At 33.3% G+C, this 17,401-nt stretch overlaps 2 protein-coding genes across 4 annotated transcripts in view; both read right to left on the bottom strand.

The window, feature by feature from the left end:
- The window catches only part of LOC123309509 (interference hedgehog-like), a 74,842-nt gene extending 70,874 nt beyond the window's left edge, over positions 1-3,968 (bottom strand). Inside the window, exon 1 of the mRNA XM_044892664.1 lies at positions 3,504-3,968. The gene's annotated coding sequence lies outside the window, so the exon portion shown is untranslated. The remainder of the gene's footprint in view (positions 1-3,503) is intronic.
- Positions 3,969-5,360: 1,392 nt separating this feature from the next.
- Positions 5,361-16,737, bottom strand: LOC123309213. 3 transcript variants are annotated; one of them, XM_044892199.1, is made up of 2 exons: positions 16,242-16,390; positions 5,361-9,778 (listed from the first exon to the last, which is right to left on the bottom strand). In XM_044892199.1, the coding sequence occupies exon 2, from the start codon at positions 9,766-9,768 to the stop codon at positions 6,289-6,291; it is 3,480 nt and encodes a 1,159-aa protein (XP_044748134.1). In that variant the 5' UTR covers positions 9,769-9,778; positions 16,242-16,390; the 3' UTR covers positions 5,361-6,288. The 3 variants fall into 3 exon arrangements, 2 of the variants coding, with proteins under 2 accessions (XP_044748134.1, XP_044748135.1); XM_044892200.1 differs by having other exon boundaries at positions 16,258-16,303; XR_006537244.1 differs by lacking the exon at positions 5,361-9,778 and adding an exon at positions 15,515-16,187 and having other exon boundaries at positions 16,242-16,737.
- Positions 16,738-17,401: the final 664 nt, after the last annotated feature.

Below are 17,401 nucleotides of genomic sequence, written 5' to 3'. Positions count from 1 at the left end.
TCTCACATTTTCTTACAATATACAGAGCAGAATGTGTCAAATTTCCAAGGCCAACCGACTGCTTTTATAACGGACTCTATACTCTATGAAAATGTTTTGAAGGTTCAATTCCCTAGATGTAAAACTTTACAAAAATATTATTCAATTTCTAATATAAAATCCTTAGAAATTATTCGAAAACCTTCTGTACCCTTCAATCATCTATTGAGTTTGAATTAAATTGAATCAATTTTTTGTCCATTTCAAAACAAATTACTTTTTTTTTGCTCCTTTCATTCATATAGAATGTTAGCAGTGATCTTGTTCGGTCCGCGGTGTTTCTACTGACGGTTCGCCAATTCAGTTCAACCTACACCAATTCCCATGTAAACAGAAACCTTTTGTTTCGAAAGAGTTCGAGTTTCGGAGCAGTTTTCAATACAAGACCAACGTCGAGACGACATCAAACTGAATGCTTTTATATCGAGCGATTCTGGCGTCACTTATTGCCCGTGGCTTTTTCAATCGAAAGTAGTAATTTAATAATCATTATCTATTCCCAAAGATCCCACGCAACAACTTCTTGCCGGCGTTTTTCTCCAAATGATATGGCAATATATCGGATCCGTCCATATAAGGATTCCTTGTTGAACAATCTCCAACAAGAGATTTTGCTTTGAATATTGATCATTATCTATGGTTTGTTGTTGCGGAGTCACTCTCGAATTAGTATGCCTGTCGGCCTGGTATGTGTGTTTGGAGATGTGTCAAATGCGCAGCTGTTTTATTTCCGTCTTGTAAGCAAGATGAACTTTTTCCCAGGTAGATGAATCATTTCACCTGACCGAGGCGTGGCGCCTTAAGGGAATTATAAGGCACAAAAAAAAATGACCAATTTATGATACCGCCCTCAATACCAGCAGGTTCTGTTCTGTTGCTTGGTTTATTATGAATAGGTATTCCTATATTATAAACCTTTAAAATCGAAAATGAAGAATCCAGTACCCACGTATTCGGCCAAAAAAATTCCGAAAGACAATAAAAGAAGTTGCGAACTGCTCCGATATTTTACAAGAATTTAGTCAATAAAATGAACATCAGGATGGTGAAGAATTAATGAGACTGTGAGATTCGATACATCGAGTTGAAATTTTTGCGATCAAAAACCAAGACAATCGTAGCTAAGTAAAATTTTTTATATAATTTGGGAAATGCATATTTAAAGAATTTCGAAAATATTATTTTTTTCTTTTTTCGTTCATAAATTATCCAATTTTTGTATTTCCGGGCTTGAATAATTGTATCGATTGAAATTTATTCTGGGAGGATTCTGCATCTCTTCATTTTTAATTGATTTTGTTTCAGAGATTGGGAGTGAAAACCCTAACAAGTTTATGAAGAGAGGTTGAATAATTGTCATCCGATTGGGGTCAAAATAAGTAGTTTCTTGTGTTTTTATGTGGTTGCATGTTGCCTGCCTCAAAATCGAAACAGTGGGAATATTTCAGGAGGATGGAGGATTGTAATTCGATATTATTGGAAGATAATCAAAAATTTTATTCTCTGAGTTGATGATTTTTTACTTTACCGACTTTTATTGGTAAAGTGGTTCACAGTACTAGTGTTCAAAGTTCGAAATCAATTTAATTATTACCTCTGAAGAAGAGTTCATTAATCAAGTTAGTATCTAGAGGACGGAGAGGGGTTCCAAAAAAATTACTGAAATAAAAATATCACAACGGGGTGTAGTATAGATAATGAACGTAAGTATTTATTTTTCCATTAACTGGACAGAGAACAATGTAGGTATAACTTGTAGCCTTCGAGTCTGTCTGAATTTTCTAGGAAATTTGATTTTGTATGCAAAAAAATTATTTGGAACTTTTTGGGCTTGATTTAGGAAGCAGTATTTTTTCTGAAATTTTCTTATAAAATATTCATTTTTGAGGTTGAGAAATGGAAACATATTTTTAAAATAGTTATCATTTTTAGCATCACTTAATAGTTATTTATACAAACTCGACAACAAGTGAGTTGTGATTATTTTGGTCATAGATGATTTTTATAAACCTTTTTCTCACTTAATGGATTAAATAGCTGATGGAATTCGAATTTCAACTTTTTTTTGTATTTCAAGCTCAATGTGGCATACTTTTTAGGAGTAATAGATGTTTTTGAAGTGTCACAAAAAACATGACTTTTACTTATGGTAGTAGTTGATGGAAGACGAAACAACGTATAAGTGGTACGTTCATTTATTTTTGTGAGTTTGATTTTTATTTCAAATAATTCATCAATCACTAGGTTCCCTACTGAAAGGTATGTTTGCAATGAAATTTCAAAAGTATCAATCTCTCCTAAAGTGTATGTCATCGACCTCAATATAAATAAGAAGAGCTAAAATTGTAATTGAACAATAGGGTTAACCATCTCATCCCTATTATGAAAAAGGGTAAATTGAAAAATTCCGCCAATGACCGTATCATCTTCAGCTATAAAAGATCTATGCAGTACTCGCACAGAAAGTTGGCTTTTAAAAAACTCAACTACTATAATACCTTCCATTCCTCTCAGTGGTAGATTAAGATTTAAGAAAAGTTGCGTTATTTGAAATAGAAATTACCTTTCGACACTTTCCAGCGTTTTTCTACAAAGTAGAATGTAATTAACAAAGTGTGCATTACTTTTTATTTTACCCAGTCAGTATTTGAATCATGATGAGTACCTACAGGTTAGAGGGTTATATGGGTTGGGATTGTATGAAATTATGATTTTCAGTTGTTTCGCTCAGTATTGTTAGCCAATCGTTTAATTACGAATTGATCCCTTATTGACAGAGTACCATTGTCCATTGTTAATGTAATAGGAATAATGAAAATTCTTCATTATTTGAAACCATGTACCTATCAAGTAGATCGTCAATACTAATGGAAAAATTTAGTAATGTGTATTAATGCATGACGGCAAAAAATTACTCATATTTATTTCACAATTATCCTCCTAATTCGAAACCTTGAAACCTATAATATATTTTAGATTAGACCGATAACTGAATCATACATTCATTTCTTAAATAAGTAGTACTTATATAGGAAAATTCACATTCGATCATACTTCGGAAATATTTCGAGCAATCGGTAGAGAATTTTTGAATGCGTAAAATACCATTATGCACATATTAATCTTTATTCATTAAAATAATAAGGATTTCATCTTATCTAATTTTGATCTCCTATTCGCATTTTGTGAAATAAATAATAAATAAGACAGCGATAATGTAGCCTGAAATCGATTGTATCCATAACCAATAAAGCAATACTGGTCATTATAAACGAATCTGACCCAAAGAAGCCGATAACGTTCTAAGAATTACTGATTACTAATAACTATAATGAATTTTAAGTCAGTCAACACTTTCCGAGTAGAATTGATGAGCTTGTTCTGCTGTATGAACCTCATTGAAAAACATGCATCAAAACAACCGAATTCGTTTGGTAAACAAAACAAAAGCATGCCAAACTAACCTTATTTTTATCATCCGGAATTCATTGTCAAACGTCAAACAATAATAAACTGTCAACCACTCACGTCATAACACACTTAAGTCAGAATTTGAGTAAGATTTTTTAAAGAAACTTATGTAGAAATTGTTATAGTTTAATTGAAGAATTTGTCTGACCGGTCCGAACTGTTTCGATCACGTTACTTACTGAGCGAGCTTCTAAGCGGGTGTCTAAGCGCTTACTGCTTAAGCTTGTTTGTTGTTTACCCAGAGCTTGTGACCAAGCGAGTCAACTACTGACTGGATCGTAAGACAAGTTTCGCTCATTTCTACAACCTACAAGAAGCCGCAGGGTTCACGGTTAAGCCGGTGGTACAGGTGCATCGGCTGCTCTTGAGAAACTATTGGTTTCACATTAGTAAAAAGTTTCTGAACGTTGAGCAACCAATAATACGAGAAGTTGAATTTATGGTTGCCCACATTGGGGACAACCAAAAAGGTTGGAACAAGTGCTGCAGAATTTCTAGCGCCATTGTCTATATATACTAGCTTTGAGTATGAAACCATAATACTCAATGATACCTACAGTTTATAACATTTCAATTCACCAGACATTTTGGAACAAGAATTTTTCATTTTTTAATTTTTTTTATATTTATCATTTTTGTTAGGCATTTCGATTCAGAACTATTATTTTCTGGAAAAAAGTTCAATAAAAAATAGCACGACGTCCCTTTTGGCGCAATTGTTTCTCCCATGAATACAATAAAATACTTTTGATTTCGACATTTGAAGATTTTCAAGTTCGGCGCCCTTAAATTGTCAGATTATGAGAAGGTAATACTTTTCAACATGGAATTAACCACATATGTATACCACAATGTGATACGCCTGAGTACCTATATATAATGATCGATTTTTTTTACTAATCTGACAGGCCGTCCTAGTCAATATACAGGAGGTCTTATTTTGACACGCTCGAGTAAATCCCAAATTTCCTTTTATTGGACTCCCCAACTTTTATAATTTGCCGATAATTATAATACACTCCAAAACGTTAACCTGATAATTCACCTTCATGATTGTATTTCATAGAATACAAAATGAAGGCCCTTTATTATTATTATTATTATTATTATAAAATGAAAATAGTGCTGCACAAACTAAAAATTACACGTTTGGATACGCAATATTGTCTTTCAAAATTCCAAAGACTTCTTGACGCCGAATTTCTCTGAACGCACCTTAATATCATCTATTTCATTTTGTATATAACAAATTGTGGAAAATAATTGATATTCATAAATGTCTTCACGTGGTTTTTATATTGACAGTTTTTCATGTTATTTTTTGGAATATTATAATTAAGCAATATTTTTTTGGTGTTTCTCAAATTTCATAATCAAGTAAATTATGTGTAGGTACCAATGATAATTGTCCGAAAGAAATAATAGATCATTGATAGTGTTAGGGGATTCCTGTTGATTTAATGATTTTGTCTTTTGAAATCGTGTTGTGACCGTGTTGTTTTTGTAAAACTCTTTGTCGATTTTTTCTGTACTGATTAAAATTTTTCAATGATTTTATAACCCTGAGGAAGTAAATATATTTTGCGAAACGTTGAAACGTTAGCTATGGTTTGTGGATCTATACCACTGAATTTCTTGTCGCTCTGTTATCCAATATGAATGTATTAGATACTATTGCATTTGCTTTCTCAAATATATCGTATGGGGTATTGCTACCACTATCATAATCCATCTTCTTGAAAATAACTCGAAATTGAAACAACTATATACGAGCAAACACAAACAAACTGTCAAACACGCGGAGTGCCAATACTAACCGTTTCTATAGTAACGACACAGAAAGACCACTAGATGATGTGAAATTATATTGGAAGTATTGATAACATTAAAAATAAAATGTATGGAAAATAGAAGTATTTTTCAGTTATTTTGTACAATTTTTTATCCAGGGAACTGTCGTTTAAAAGCGATAAAAGCAGGACATAATAATGATAATGTTTATTCAATTCCTACAATTATTGTGATACAACAATGGGGAATAAGTCAATTAATCTCAATGATTACTTGTTACAAGGTTGGGGTGAGTTTAACTTTGCAAGATTCAATATATTCTGATATATTGTATGGTTCAATGTTCAGAAAAAATTCCATTAATTGGTTTTCAATGTATTAACATTTGTTATCAAATGAAACTGTTTGGGTAACGCATTGTAAATCTTCATGCACATGTATTTGGCTTTGTTCTGTACCTGTACTAGTGTGAGTTGTTGCCTGGGGTATATGTAAGGATCAATTGTCCTAGTATGGTTGTTGTTCTCGAACAGCTCACTGTGGTAAAACCACGTCAAGGTGTATTGGAAGAATTCATTTTTAATATTTTTATTTCAGACAATGTGAATTCACATTCACAGTTGTACAAAAAGTGTTGTTTGTATTTCGTGTATAATTTTTTTTTTTAATGGCACATTCGAGAAAATTTCTGGCAGGTCGATGCCAAAAAACACTCATTTTATGCACGTAATAAAAAAATAACCATTTTCTTCACTCAAACCTGCCTATAGGCATATATTGATTGAATTGTTGAAGAATTCAAATGACAGATTTAACGAGGTTGTGATTATTCAATAATCATTTATAGTACCTATCCTAGATGAAGATGGGAAACTACTTAATATACAATTTCGACAATTTTTTTTCAAATACTGTTCTAAATGCTGAATTGTAAATACAATTAACGTTTGGGTGATACCAATGATAATAATTTTCATCGCCATACAACTAAAAATGCTTATAATGACTGTCCAAACTCAAACGAATGATTTTATCTGGAGTATCGCGAATTTTTGCCACTATATAATCATAATTTTTTTTCAGTTTTTCATCATCTAAACGGACAGGCAATAGGCTGATGACTAATAAAAATCGTGCAACAGAAAAAGGGCCATCGTCGATGAACTGCCTAAGAAATACCATTAACTCTGATTTATACTTCTTATCGCTCAGTAGTTTCTCCAGTGAATTGTCCAGAATGTCTCGAAATAAAACGTGTACCAGCTCACCATAATCCTTTCTAGCCCTTTCGAACAATTCCCCAATCCTTTTAGAAAATACTTGTATATCTGTATCATCTCCATATTTGAAAATAATACATTCCAGCAGTAGATATTCCTCGAAGGTTTCTTCTTGCGTGAACACTTTTTTCCACTCTTCACTCAAAGTGGATGGGAATTCCTTCGGCAAAGGTATCCTTAAATGATCAACACTCATACACTCGTCGAAAATTTCGGAGCAGAAGTGATAAATCACAGATTTGGCATGTGCTCCTTTTTTGGTGTTCCAATACTTTGATTTGTACTCGTTGAGAATTTTCATAACGCTTCTTATTCCTTGTCTTATGTCACCGCTGTACATCATGAATTGAATTGCGAATTTCGAACAAATGGCGTTTCTCTTATGTCCGTCCTTGAACATTTTTTTATCGATTATTGTAATGCAGAAATCAGGGGATAAAAGCCTTATGTCATAATCTCGAATATTCAATAAAAACTTGTCATAATACTGATCAACTGGGTTGTTTTCAATTTCTTCTAACCTTTCCAAAGTTTGCCAAACTTCTTCTGCAAACTTTTGCCGAAATTTTTCCGGAATATAATGTATATTTGTGATGAGATCTAGTGATTCCTTGTCATGTACTGTTAGAAGTTCCATGTAATTAATTAGTATGTCCCAGACATGCTCCAATGGATTTTTAAGAAAATATTTGTATGAACAAAAAAACAGATGTTTTTTCACAGATATATCCTTTTCTGCTTCCATCATTTGCTTTCCCAAGTCCTCGTTTATCCTAACTGGAAACACAAGAGAAGCTAAAAACATTGAATGCTTTCTCAGGGAAACTGGTTGTTTCAGCAACAATGATAAAACGGATTTGAGATTATTCTCCGCTATTCTGTTAAAACAACTATAGAGTGAATATAGGGCTGGTTGTAAACAATCACCCTTGCAATACTGAAGTAAAACAGGCAAAGCAGAATGATGACATCTACTGAAACGTACAGATTTCGCCAAGGACATTTCTATTTGTAACAGAGTTTTTTCTTCTTCACTGGAATTCGAAATGTCCAATTTATCGATCAGAGGTCGGTATTTTTCAATGAGTGCTAAAAAATTTCGTGTTGGCATTATTGAGGCCAAAATCTGAGCAAACACATCCCTGTCGCTCTGGTCTGGCTCTTGCAATTTTCCCAAATAATGCTCCTCTATATCCTTGACCAATCCTGAATATTCGAATTTTCTCAGTACTCCATTCAAGTACTTACCCTTGGCAGTGAAGCAAGGATAAATTTTATCTATAAATTTCCGAAAAACCTCAGGTTTGTATTTTAGAAACCATCTAGTTATAGTGTAATTGGCTAGAGTGTTTATATTATCGAAATAAATATTCTCAAAATGTTCAGTGTCGTTTTCAACGCAGATGAGGTATTTCAGAGCTTGCATTTCACTTCCAGAACAATACACCCAACTTTGTTTCACTTCTTCTTGGATAGATTCAATAATTGACTCAACTTGGGAAACAAAAATTTTTTCCTTAGGATGATTTCTGTTCCATCTTCTTATTATTAAAACTATCTCTATAGCTTTCCAAGAGGATTTGAATTTGTCTTCTAAGGCTGGATAATATTTGAGAACGAGCTGCAAAAATATTTTCTTGAAATTATCATCCTTGAATCTTTCGTCAACAAATTTATGGCTGCTTAAAGTAGTATCACATTTAAGTAAAATTGGAATCATTTCTTCGAATGATTTCTCAGCAACATGCAAGAATTTGCAATACTCGAAAATTATGTCAGCGCACATTGTTATATTTCTAAGATCTTGTAGCATTATAATTTCGTGTATATATTTCCAATGCTCTTCGTTCAACATTTTCATATCCATTTTTTCGTTAATCGTTCTCAACAGTGTATAGAGAGCTCCATCGTCAGCATTACGGAATCTCTTACACACAAGTTTCAAAATATCCAAAAGTTGTCCATAATCTTCACTCACCTTGCATGAAGTTATTAAATATTCGAAAAGTTCTTTGCGGAATGTTATATCATCAGCTCTGAATAGTTGTTCTTTCAGTTCGGCCACCGCAACTGTGGATCTTTTGTATTTAATGTACTTAACTTCACTATTGAAAATATCTACCCACTTTTCCCTTTCTTCGTGACTGGGTATTATTTCCAGAAGTTTCTCGTTCATAATTTCTTTGGCTGTGAACAAGTCCTTGTTGTAGACTTCCTTGAAAAGGCTCGAGAAAAGATTGTACCTTCTCTTCTTTGGGTAATCATCCAGCAAATCGAAAACCAAATGCGAATTCGACAATTCTTTTGAGGAGTCGGGATATGCAGCTTTCAAGAATTTAGGAAACTCGTTTCCAAGCTGCCTTACCAAAGCGCTCCGTTTCAAGACATTCATTTCGAGGTATTTCAGTGGATCTTCAATCAAGGCGTTTGTATTCTCTTTAACGAAAACCTTAGTACCTTGGCGTCCCAAGCCAAAATATGTGGTGAATCTGTACTTTTCACGTAGCTCCATGAAGAGAGCGGGATCTTTCCTTGCCAAATAACGGGAGAAGGAATCCAGAGAGTTCATGTTACCACCCCTTTTATGATACTCTGCGTAATAGAACCGTATCAGAGATTTGTCCTTGTCATAAAGCAGTTTCAGTTGAGCTGGGGATATGGTGAGGCTCCTCTCCTTCAGAAATTCTTCGATTTTGTCCACAGAGCACCCGGAAATTATAACTACAGCCGGTCTTGCACCGTACGTTTCATTTAATTCATCGAATAGCGAATTGATGTATTTTTCATCTTTGAACTGCTTCAAAATCTGCTTCAATATTTTCAACCTGACGATTTGGGAGAGCTGTGGAAAAATATCCCTCACAAATTCTTTCGGAGACACATCCTTCAGTATGGCTTTGAGGAACCATTTTTGTTTGATGATTCTACTGGCAGACACATCGTTCCCACTCTTGAGAAGATCGAAGAGTTCTGAAACTCTCCTGAAGTAAATTAGAAATTCTAGTTTGTACGTTTCTTCCAAGTACGTGTTTGTATGAAGATTAATATAAATTTCTTTCAGAATATTATCGTTGTCCCGCATTTCAGTATAGTTTTCTAATAAAAGACGAAACGCTTTATTCCTGTCCTTAAGAAGTGTGCCATCCAATCCATGGAATTTTTCTATGAATTCCTTTGCCTCTGCCATATTATTGAACCTGTAAAAATAAAGAAGGATTGTTGTTTTCATGACACTACTTACACCGAAATATATTTTTAACGTTCTATTAATAAGTTGACAGGAAATTATTCTCGTGTTCTTAGTATGAAATAAAATTTTATTTTTTCAAAGAAATTATCAACTTTAATGGGTAAAATAACCATTCTGCTGAATGACCTTTTGCCATATTTCTGGTGATAGAATTCCTGGTCCTTTACTCAACCAAGTGCCATTCAAGGTAGGTACTCGTTATTATTGAGACCTAAGGCCGTTTGTAACAGCCGAAAATTCTCTGGAGAATTCTTCTACAGAATACTGGCAAGAAAACGGAAGAAATTATTTTGTATGCAACTGAACAGTGAATTCTACCGAAGCAGAGAATTCATGGTGCATGATTTCACGAGTAATTTCTCGAGAGAATTTTCGGCTGTTGCAAACGGGCTTAAGAAGCTTCCCAACGAAGCTCCAACAGTTTCGAACCTACGTAATGCTGAAGATGACTGTGGCCCCTCATTGTCGTGGTGGAAAACGATTCTTTCGCGATTTGTTCTTTTTTTTTATTGCCTTACCCCAATTTCACAAGTTGTTAGCAGTAGACATATATCTGATCGTTCAGGTGTTTCATGGAAGCAGCTTAATTACACAATATATGTACCAGCAAACAAAAAAGAAAAAAAAATACATCAAAAGAAAATGCCACATAATATTTTTAAAATATTTTTCGCTAAATTCTGACTTTAAAGTCCGAATTTAGTTAAATTCCTAGTTCAAAGTCGGAAGTCTTAATTTAGGAAATTCCGACTTGGAAATCTGAGTTTTATTTAGTTCTAACCTTTTAAAGGATGTTTTATGACGATGTGGACCAGTTCCTGATATACAGGATGCTTTTCTATAAATATTCATATTCATAGAACCAACTATATAGGTGTTCCCACATTTATGATCAATTGATGATTATGTACACTTATTGTTCTCTGATATTATTAGAGGTCATAGTAATGATATTGATATGACAAGCTTTTACAGGGTAGAGAGTTTTATAGGGGTTATAACATCAGTAAGGTAAATCAAAATTTCGAGCGTACTGTTCAAGATTTTTTGTTCAACTTGCTTTTGCTCTCAGAAGAAGAACGTACCTATCTTAAAACTCAAATTACTCGGAATCGGTTAATTTATCAAGAATACCTACCTCTAAAGAAATATTTTGTATCAATAGTTCCAAAAATATTGCGAGTTGAATGATTGCAAATTTCCAAATATGGTCATCGTTAGATGTGATCATCCATCTACAGATAGAGTAGCAGTGAAATTCGTCCAGGCATTTTTTAGAGTACGCATTACTTGAGTCATGTCAAGTAATATGTTTTCTCTTTTGTGTTCAAGGAAGAATTTGAAAAATTGGTCCTTGTTGAATATAAGGCATAGCCTTAACCGAATACTATCTGGTAGGCATCTATTGCCAAACTAATAAGCATAACTAAATATTTTAATGCAGTTGGAATTTGGCAAAAACTGAAAGACCACAGACTGCAACGAAAAGCTATTATTCAGGGTGTCCCATTCAAATTAAGAGTTAGGGACATTTCTGGTGCAGCTAGTTTTCAACTTTTCAATATAATCCCAGCAAACACTGAATTATAAATACAGAAACTGTACAGTAACTGTATATCAAAAACTGCATTTTTTCAAATGCAGTGTATTACAAATACAGAAACTGTACGGTAGCTGTATATGAAATACTGCATTTTCAAAATGCAGTTTGTTTTTCAAAAATATATATATGTCGACATATTACTTACATCTTCTAGAAAAAATCAGCATAAAAGTGAAATAATCACTAACTGTTGAGTATCTCATACATTACTCTATGAATGAAGCAATTTTCATGAAGTTTTTGCTCTAGATTATTTAGGTAAAGAAGCGTTGAAATAGATATAGTCAATATGGGGTAACTGTTCCAGTAGGGAGAAAATTTTCAGACTGCAGAGGAAAGCGGTTAGAATAGTGGCTGGCCTGGGATATAGAGATGATTGCTTGAGCGCTTTCAAAGAACTAAAGATTCTCACTTTTCCATCTATATACATTCATGAATGCCTTGTCTATGCATATAATAATAACAGGAATCTCCCAAAATATGGGGATACCCATGATTATCACACACGATACAGGAATAATATAAAATCCAAGTATATGCGACTTGAAAAATCGTAGAATGGTCCCAATTTTATCTCTCATAAACTTTTTAATAAGTTACCTGTGGAGGTTCAGAGGCTCAATTCTAAAGAATTCAAAAAAAGAATCAATGAAATATTGACGACAAATGCATTTTGGAGTGTGCAGGAGTTCTTGTCCACTGACTTGACATCTTTTGAAGTAAATTATTGAATATTTACTATATTCCTTATTTTGATTGGTATGGTATTTTGTATCCTCCCAATTTTGTAGTGTCCAGATGTTTTTTATTATTGTTGAATGTTTTTCATATAATTTTTGACTGTGATATGAGATGGTTAAATCATCCTATTCCTATTTTGAAATATGACTTGTGCAATACAGTGTATCTTGTAAAGTAGCACCAATAAATTATCTTATCTTATCTTTCATAGCAAAACGATATAAAGTCACAAAAATAAATTATTTATCAATATTTTGATGTTTGCTGACTACGTGGAAATAATTAAATTGATTTTCAAGAATGTATGAACATTTTGAAAAATATGATATTTTAGTTCTGCATTAGAACTCTATTTCAATCGTTACCCTGAAAGAAGACAACCAAATCCGCAGAATTTCCGAAGAATAATAGAAAACTTAAAAAACTATGGATCCTTTGAAAAACCTCGACCTAAGAAATATTTCAAAGAGAATCGGGAAGAATCAGAGGTGATCGTGTTAGGGGAGGTTGTGCAAATTATTTGCGTATCCATAAACCAAATTTCAGAGATCACTAACTTATCCCGAAGTAGAATCCAAAGAATTTTAAAAAGCCCTACGAAATACGGATGGTACATCGCTTATATCCTGGTGATTCACAGCAGGGGATGCAGTTTTGCGAATGGTTTTCTGAAAAATGTGATCAGGATAATGCGTTTCCCCGAAAAGTTATTTGGTCAGACTAAGTGAGGATTAATAGTGATGGTATATTCAATAGACATAATGAACACTATTTGTCAGACCAAAATGAAAATATTTCTAGACAAATAAACAGGCAAGGACGAGTTGGCACACAAAAATATATGAAGAAAATTTGGATACGCAGGCTTATTTGATTATCATAGAGAATTTTGTTGAGGATTATATTGACAATATTCCTCTAAGTGAATCGAGGTTACTTTTTTATCAGCAGGATGGCGCACCTGCCCATAATTCGCAAAGAACTAAAATAAAATTGAATACTTTATTCGAGAATCAGTGGATGTGAACGCATTATCCCATTACCTGGCCGGCAAGATCACCAGATCTCAATCCTTTGGATTTTTTTGTATGGGGATATATTAAGAGTAAAATCCAGTCTTAAATAGGGCTGATTTAGAGCAGAGAGTCAGGAACTCCATTTGAGACATTTCCCGCGTTCTGCTGTTCAATACGGTGACTCCTGTTGGAAAAAAATGTCGAATTTGTTTAGAGAAAAATGGTGCTCAATTCGAGAACTTTTTATGAGTTATATTATTGAAATTAATTATAAAAATTTGGTCGATTTTTATTCGAATTGACTCTAATATGTTTATTCATATATTTATATAACTTTTTATGAGTTATATTATTGAAATTAGTTATAAAAATTTTGCTCGATTTTTATTCGAATTGACTATTATATGTTTATTTTGTGGTTTATGATTTCATAGAATTCTATCGACTAATGTATTGAAGTATTCGATGTCTGTTCATAGAATAATATATGAGATATTCAACAGTTGATGTAAGTTAATTAAGATGTCTAAAACACTGGTGTGTGCACTTGTCACTTTTTGCAAGCATCAACATTTCAGAAAATCGGGGATATGGGATCAGTTTCGTGGCGGCGCCACCATGTCATTTGCTTCGTTCTATCCTTGTTCTACCAAAGGTCCAATGATACTCTCTCGTTTTATTTTGGTTTGCGTTGATATCGAATATCGATCAACGAGTGCAAAATATGAACTGGCCCATTTTGTCAGCTGTTAAGGAATATTTGTGCTTTGCAGTGCAATTTTCATTGTAAAAACAAATCTGTCAATTTTTCAACACTATCGAATAAGGGTTTGAACTTTGAAGGATGATTTACTGTTCTTCTTCAAGATAGTATCCGTTTGACAACTTGAATTCGTGAGGGGGTAATTCAATATCATTTTAATAAATCACAGATGATGTCAAATACCCAATATATTCAGTTGACGGAAAAGGAATTTTCACTATATCTACTCAGGAAGAATATTTGAAGTAACAGACTCGAATAGATTTATGTATTTCTGATTCTCAATACATGCTCACAATTCACATATTACGTATTTCCAATACAGTTTCTTTGAAATATTGCTGAAGTTTCCATAAAACTCAGCTCTGATTTGGTTCTGCTTCAAATTCCAACAACACCGAATTCTTAGCTGTAGCTCTTGATTGTCCATACAGAAAACTGAACTTACTGAACGACATGTTGAATAATGAATGTTCTACACCCCTTTTTCGAAACTAATACATTTTCACACAACAATAATCGCTTATAAATACAACATATTCGTACGTCGTAGGAAAGTATTCAAATTATTTTCAAATATCAAATGACAATGCTCTGTCAAATTCTAAACAGCGCTACCTACAGTGGGAAAAACGAAACTGATCCCATATCCCCACGAAATTAAAAACAAAATCGAATCAGTGAATACACCAGAGTTTTAGACATCTTAATGTAAGTAATATATCGACATATATATATATATATATTTGAAAAGCTAATTTTTTTTCGAATACTATAAAATCAAAAAAAGAATGCATTCGTATTTGAAATAACGAAGTTGTTTTTTTCTCCACCCTTAGTACAAAAGATAAAAAGAAATTGAATACAGTGTCTAATTCCTTGTAAAAAAGTGCCTGTAGAAACTTCAATTCGTTTTAAGATATTTTCGAAAATGATAAAGTTATGGGACATTTTCGATATGGTTTCGATTGGTTATATCTTCAAAACAAATGAAGATATCGTGAAACGGTTTTCACCAATGGACTTTTCACGAAAATCGAGCCCAGGACTCCTTTCAACGTTTTTACCTATCTAGTCTAGAAGTACCAGAAACAGCCGAAATCAAGCAATCTAGGATACTCTGTATATCAAAAACTGCATTCTCAAAAGGCAGAATTATCAATACAGAAACTGTACAGTAACTGTATATCGAATACTGAATTTTTTTGTGGAGAATGATTGATACAGAAACTTTCAAACAATGCATATCGAAAACTGCATTTTTGAAATGCAGAATTATAAGAAAAACTGTGCAGTCACTGTACCTATATCAAAAATTGTATTTCCAAAATGCAGAATTATCAAAACAGAAACTGTGCAGTGACCGTATATCAAATACTGCATATTTAAAATGAAGTATTATCAATATAGAAACGGGGCAGTAACTGATGTATATCAAATACTGCATTCTTAAAATGCAGAATTAGGTATCAATACAGAAATTGTGCAGTTTCAGTACAGGAATTTCTGTGCACCATATGCGGGTGTGGCACTTGTAATGCAGTATCTGTTCAATTGCTGTATATTGCGTTTGTTGGGATCTATTCGAAGTACTCATTTGAACAGAAAAAATACTTTTCAGGTCAAATGAACCAGCATTCAAAATTGATACAATTATTATTCTCTCAATTCATTAGATCAAACCAGAAACATAGAAAACAGTGACTACAAAAATTAAGATTTTATAATCGATAAGTGCCTAAAATAATATGGGCAGTGTTTATTCTATTCCTGATGCCAAACTGAATTCAGCAACTCAAAATCTTTCTGAACATAATTCAAATTTTTCACAGCTACCCGAGATGTCAATAAATATTTAAACGAGTTTAACATTGGATACAAAATATGTATCCTGTATCTTTTTTTTTCCGATGATCTCATGAAGGTTGCATTTCGGAAATCAGCCTATATATTTATTATCAATATACGCGCATTATGTGCGAGTCTGTTCTTTTGATGTGACAGAGGGCCTGCGTCATATGTACCTATATTTGTATGGTATTTTTCTAATAGAATATATCTATCGGATCACGTTTGGAAGTACATAGGTATATAATTGACAGTCATAAAAATTAAAATTATTTCACAAATATCTTGACGACGAAAATTTGGAAAAACTTGAAAAGGATACGTATTAGGTATTGCAATGAATAGGCTCTTATTTTCCAATTCATTCGATCTCAACTGTTCCTCCCTATAAAGCAACATTGAAAATATCAACCAGAATTACATGAAAATATATACCTACCTTCGATTCAACTCACTTCGTCAATGATAAACAACAAACAGCGGATGAATTGAATTCGCTGCCGGTCTGGCGGCGTATAGCGAGTTGTAGCAGTTTGTCATGACTCCTTGGAAACGAAATCGGAAAATCCGGCCATTTGACCTTGATGATGAACTGTCCCCGTAGGATCTATCTAGTTCGAAATCGAAAGCACCGGCCGCTAACAAATATTGTGTAATTTTGGATCATCATTCCCATTATTGAATTTTGGCATGAATACGAGCCAAATCTACATGAACTTACCATCATCAGATCCAGTAATGAAGTAGGTGCACCCAATTATTCTGTGATTCTGAAAATTTCGTAGAATTTCCCAGAAAAAACTTCTATTCGTAATTCCGAGTTCATCGAATAAAAGTATCCTGGTAGATACTAAATTATTACACAATTACAACACTGCCAAAAATTGAAGTGGATTCCCGAAAGAAATCTTACCTTTTCCAATCGAATCAAATTTTCAGTATTCTATATATATATATATATATATATATATATATATATATATATATGTACAGGGGCCTGAGATTGCGTATTACACACACACAAAATATGGTCCTTATGACACTTACGGCCGGTTTCATAATCAAACCTAAAGTCGCTTTAATTTTAAAGCTTCCTTTAACCCTACTAAAAATGACAGTAAAGGAAGCTTTAAGCTCAAAGTGACGTTTAATTCGATTATGAAACTGGACGTTAATGGCTTAAATCAAAAAAAGTATTTTTCTTGTAGGTGCATGTTGAGTGTATATGATTCTTTTTGTTGTCCATAGTATATGCGATAAATAGGTTATTTAAAATCGTCTGGTGTTGTGTAGTATTGTATAGTATGGCGCAGTAATTTTACGAGTTCAAGATGCTTTTAAAAGTCTTCCAACTTGAACAATAAGTAGTGTGTTGAAACGAAGCTATATCGTGCCAGTGAAAGTGTTGCATACACTCATGAGGGGGGAAGAGCAAGAGCTACAGTACAACCGTCACAAAAGATCGGCTAATATGTGAAAGACTTTCTTCGCAGCATCCCGATTAAAAGGTCATTCCTACAAGCTACCAGAAGGATAGGATAGTTTCTGGTCGAACGATTCCGAATAGGTTTCATATAGCTTTACTATTTTTGAGGGCAA

Source organism: Coccinella septempunctata, chromosome 3 (assembly GCF_907165205.1).
Source record: "Coccinella septempunctata chromosome 3, icCocSept1.1, whole genome shotgun sequence".
Classification (NCBI taxonomy): Eukaryota; Metazoa; Arthropoda; class Insecta; order Coleoptera; family Coccinellidae; genus Coccinella; species Coccinella septempunctata.
This window is presented reverse-complemented; position numbering and strand designations above follow the sequence as displayed.